We start from the raw sequence: 3,701 nt of genomic DNA, 5'->3' as shown, positions 1-3,701 counted from the left end.
GCAGTCTGGGCGACAGAGTGAGACTCCAACTCAAAAAAACAACAACAACAACAACAACAAAAATAGCACTATAAACTTCAAAAAAGTTTTAATAAAGTATATGAAATATATGATAAAGATCACAAATCCTGTTTATAGTGCAATGATTTTTTACATATATACATACCTAAGTAAACAACACAAAGATAAAGATACAGAATATTTCTAGTATCTCAGATGCCCCTTTTGCCCCTTCCCAGTCCACATGCTGTCAGAGGTAACCACTGTTCTGGGTTCTTTACGGTTTCATTTCTGACTGTGGAATCTTATATATTAACTTTATTTTCTAGTAACATTTGGTCAGGCACCTTTTACTAGTTCAGTTAGTAAACTACACTGTTCAACATTTATATTATTGCTATCTACTTTCCCATCTTTACTTCGGTCACATTTATTCACATCTTGCTAAAGACATTTTTATTAGAACTAATTTGCATCTCTTTACTACAAATGAAGGGCAAATGGTCTTAATTTTACTTTCTATAACACTGCTTAATTACATTGCCACCTCTGTTGTCTACCGCATACCTTCTTGCTTGAAATCAATTTCCAAAAAGTAACAACAGATAAAAATACCATATACAAATTCAAACTTCAATGTTCCTGGTTCATTAAAAAAAAAAAAAAAAAAAAGCAACCTTAGTACAAACACCTCCTAATACATCTCAGACTTCTTCTAGACAAGCATATAACCACATGCAATAGTTAATAACCAGAAATTTATCCACTATGGAGGAAAGATATACTAATACAATGGAATGTCACACTGATACTAATAAAAATACCCAGTAAATATGAGGAAAAATCAGATATGATAAGTTTAAAAAGTTCCAAAATGATAGGTAATGAAGGCAACAGAGCGAAATATTCAAGTATTAGACTGATTTTTGTGTTGTAGTTTCCAGTTTTATTCTATTTACTTTTTTTGGTTTCACTCTGTCACCCAGGCTGGAGTACAGTGCAGCCTCAACCTCCTCGGCTCAAGCAATTCTCCTGTCTCAGCCTCTGGAGCAGCTACAGGTACATGCCACCATGTACAGCTACTTTAAAAAAATTTTTTTGATAGAAACGAGGTCTCCCTATGTAGCCTAGGCTGATCTCTAACTCCTGGCCTCAGCCTTCCAAAGTGCTGGGATTACAGGTGTGAGTCACCTCGCCAGTTCCCATTAGATATTTCTATTCAACTTACTGTTTAGTCATTAGCTCAATGTATAAAACATTTAACAAAAACCACACATTCGGGACCACTGTTTCATTTTCACAGTCCATTCCAAATCAAGAGTCAAGACTATAAGACTGGCCGGGGCTGGGTGGTTCAGTCTGTAATCCCAGCACTTTGGGAGGCTGAGGCGAGTGGACTGCCTGAGCCCACATGTTGGAGACCAGCTGGGACCACTTGGTGAGACCTCGTCTGTACAATACATCAAAAATTAGCCGGGCATGGTGGTGCGCACCTGTAATTCTGGTTACTTGGAAGGCTGAGACGGAAGGATCGCTGGAGCCCAGCTGGTCGACGCTGGGGTGGCCACGAGCGTGCCACTGCACTCCAGTCTGGGCGACAGAGTGAGACTTCAATTCAAAAAAAAAGACTGTAATATTGACATTGTGTATCGTGATGCAAGTTTTGGAACTCAAGGATCTTCTCTCTCTTTTTTGAGTCAGAGTCTCACTCTGTCACCCAGGCTGAAGTACAGTGGCACAATCAAGTTCACTACAGCCTTGACCTCCTGGGATCAAGTGACCCTTCCGCCTCAGTTTCCTCAGTAGCTGGGACTACAGGTGTGCCACCACACCGCACATTTTTTGATTTTTTTTTTTTGTAGGATGAGGTCTTGCTCTGCTGCTCAGGCTGAAGGATCTTAACTTCTTTAGTTGCTGGCATAAGGTATAGATTCAATTAACATTACATTTCCTTCAAATTTGGCCAGTTACTCATTTCTAGGAATCGGTCTCCATCAGATTACATATAAATATCCACTTTAAACAAAGAGATAATTGTTTCATGAGTATATTAATTAAAGGTAGATTGGCAAATATCACAGTTTGGCCCCCTTTCTCCTGCCAAATTAAAAGATCAGAGAGAACATTACACCCTATGGAGACTGAGCTAGATTAGATCAAAGATTTTGGATCTAAACATTCAGAATAATTTAATGGAGTCCCCCTATATAAAATCATGGCAGTTTCAACACTGGGAACTCTTCAGCCTCATTCTTCTTACTTTAACAGAACATGACATAAAAGTATTGAGTGCCTGGCATTGAGAATACAAAAACAAGTAAGAGAATGTTGGTACTGTGAACATTTCTTCATGTTTTCTAAACTTTAAAGGTTCTCAATAGAAAACAGACAATTAAACGTTAGAAAGAACATCCAGCATTTAAGAGAAAAATTAGAGCAAGGAAACATATTACAGACGTAAGTCCAAATTAAACTTTCTTGGAATCACTTCAGCGACCTCAAACACAGACACAGAGATAATATTTAAATCCTTTTTGGGGCAATATGAGATTATGATGAAAAGGGACTTTTATTTCGTCCTCAAAAAGGCTGCCGTGTAATTTGAAAGAGTTCTCTAACTTAAAGCATACTTACAATTCTTTAACTTACGGTAACAGAAAAAACTAAGGCATTTCATAAAGCTTTTAACATTTAAAGTTTGTTTTTTTTTAATCTAAGGAAGGTAACGGCAAGTTCCAAAACGGCTCGTTTAGGCAATGCTTTAGAACAATGTTATGTAATTAATACAATGGAAGTATAGAATTTTATGGGAAAGGGTCGTTTTCTCCAAATGAAAGCGATGGAACCCAAATAATCCCTGACGTTATTCAAGAGAGAAACTGTGAAAGGCCGAAGTTAGCTCTGCCAATCACCCGAAGGGAGCAGCATACTAACCCAGGACCCCCGCACAGCCCTCGGGGGCAACAGGGAACGGCTGAAGCAAGAGCTCCACCTACTGATCCACAACACTTCCTTAAACATTTTGGCACCCCAAGTCTACCGTGATCGCGCTCTCTCCCTCTCCTCCACTCGCTATGACCCAACCCAAATCTAGTTGAGTCACTAGCTCTTAATACTTATCCCCATGCTCTTTATCCCACTTTCTTCTCCCTCCAGAAGGTTCTGCACACGGCCCCTAAGTGGGAATAAAATGGAAAGGTGTCCAAGACGGCAGTTCCGGCGCCGAGCCCGGATGAGACGAGGACCCCCCCAGACCACTCCACCTGGAGCGGCGGCCCGAGCGGCCCAGCCGCCGGCTCCCCGGCAGGCGGCCCCCGGCCCTCAGAATCGCCGTTCCCTGTTGCCTCCCTCAACCACACGGGTCCCCCCGGGCCGAAATCCTGGGTTCCGCGGGTCCCGTCCCCGCTGGCCCCGCAGCCCGCCAACAGCCAGAGCCGAGCCTCCGCCCCCTCTGGGAGCTGAGCGAACCGAGGAGCCTGGAAATCTCCCCCGCCCGGTCTTCGCCCGGACTCTCTCCCGCTCCGTGGGCCCGAGCCCCTCCACCAAGCCGGCTAGGCCTTGCCGGGCTGCCCTTCCTCACCCTTTCATCTTCCCCGCCTGCTGAGGCCGTCGTTATCACCGCTATCAACGCCGTCGCCGTCGCCGCCCTCAGCTCGGGCCACTCAACCTTGCAAGCCGGCCTCCTCGCCTCAGGCAGGGAG

The 3,701-nt window shown here is 43.5% G+C and overlaps 1 protein-coding gene across 2 annotated transcripts in view; it reads right to left on the bottom strand.

The window, feature by feature from the left end:
* NAA50 (N(alpha)-acetyltransferase 50, NatE catalytic subunit) overlaps positions 1–3,701 on the bottom strand; it is a 26,448-nt gene extending 22,747 nt beyond the window's left edge. For both annotated transcript variants that reach the window (XM_008055468.1, XM_008055469.1), the window contains exon 1: positions 3,581–3,701. In XM_008055468.1, the coding sequence (XP_008053659.1) occupies positions 3,581–3,588 (8 nt within the window). In that variant the 5' untranslated portion in view covers positions 3,589–3,701. The remainder of the gene's footprint in view (positions 1–3,580) is intronic.

The sequence above is a fragment of the Carlito syrichta genome, unplaced genomic scaffold, assembly GCF_000164805.1.
Source record: "Carlito syrichta isolate Samal-C Ts95f unplaced genomic scaffold, Tarsius_syrichta-2.0.1 Scaffold301859, whole genome shotgun sequence".
Lineage (NCBI taxonomy): Eukaryota > Metazoa > Chordata > Mammalia > Primates > Tarsiidae > Carlito > Carlito syrichta.
The sequence above is the reverse complement of the archived record's forward strand: the minus strand, read 5'-3'. Positions and strand labels throughout refer to the sequence as shown.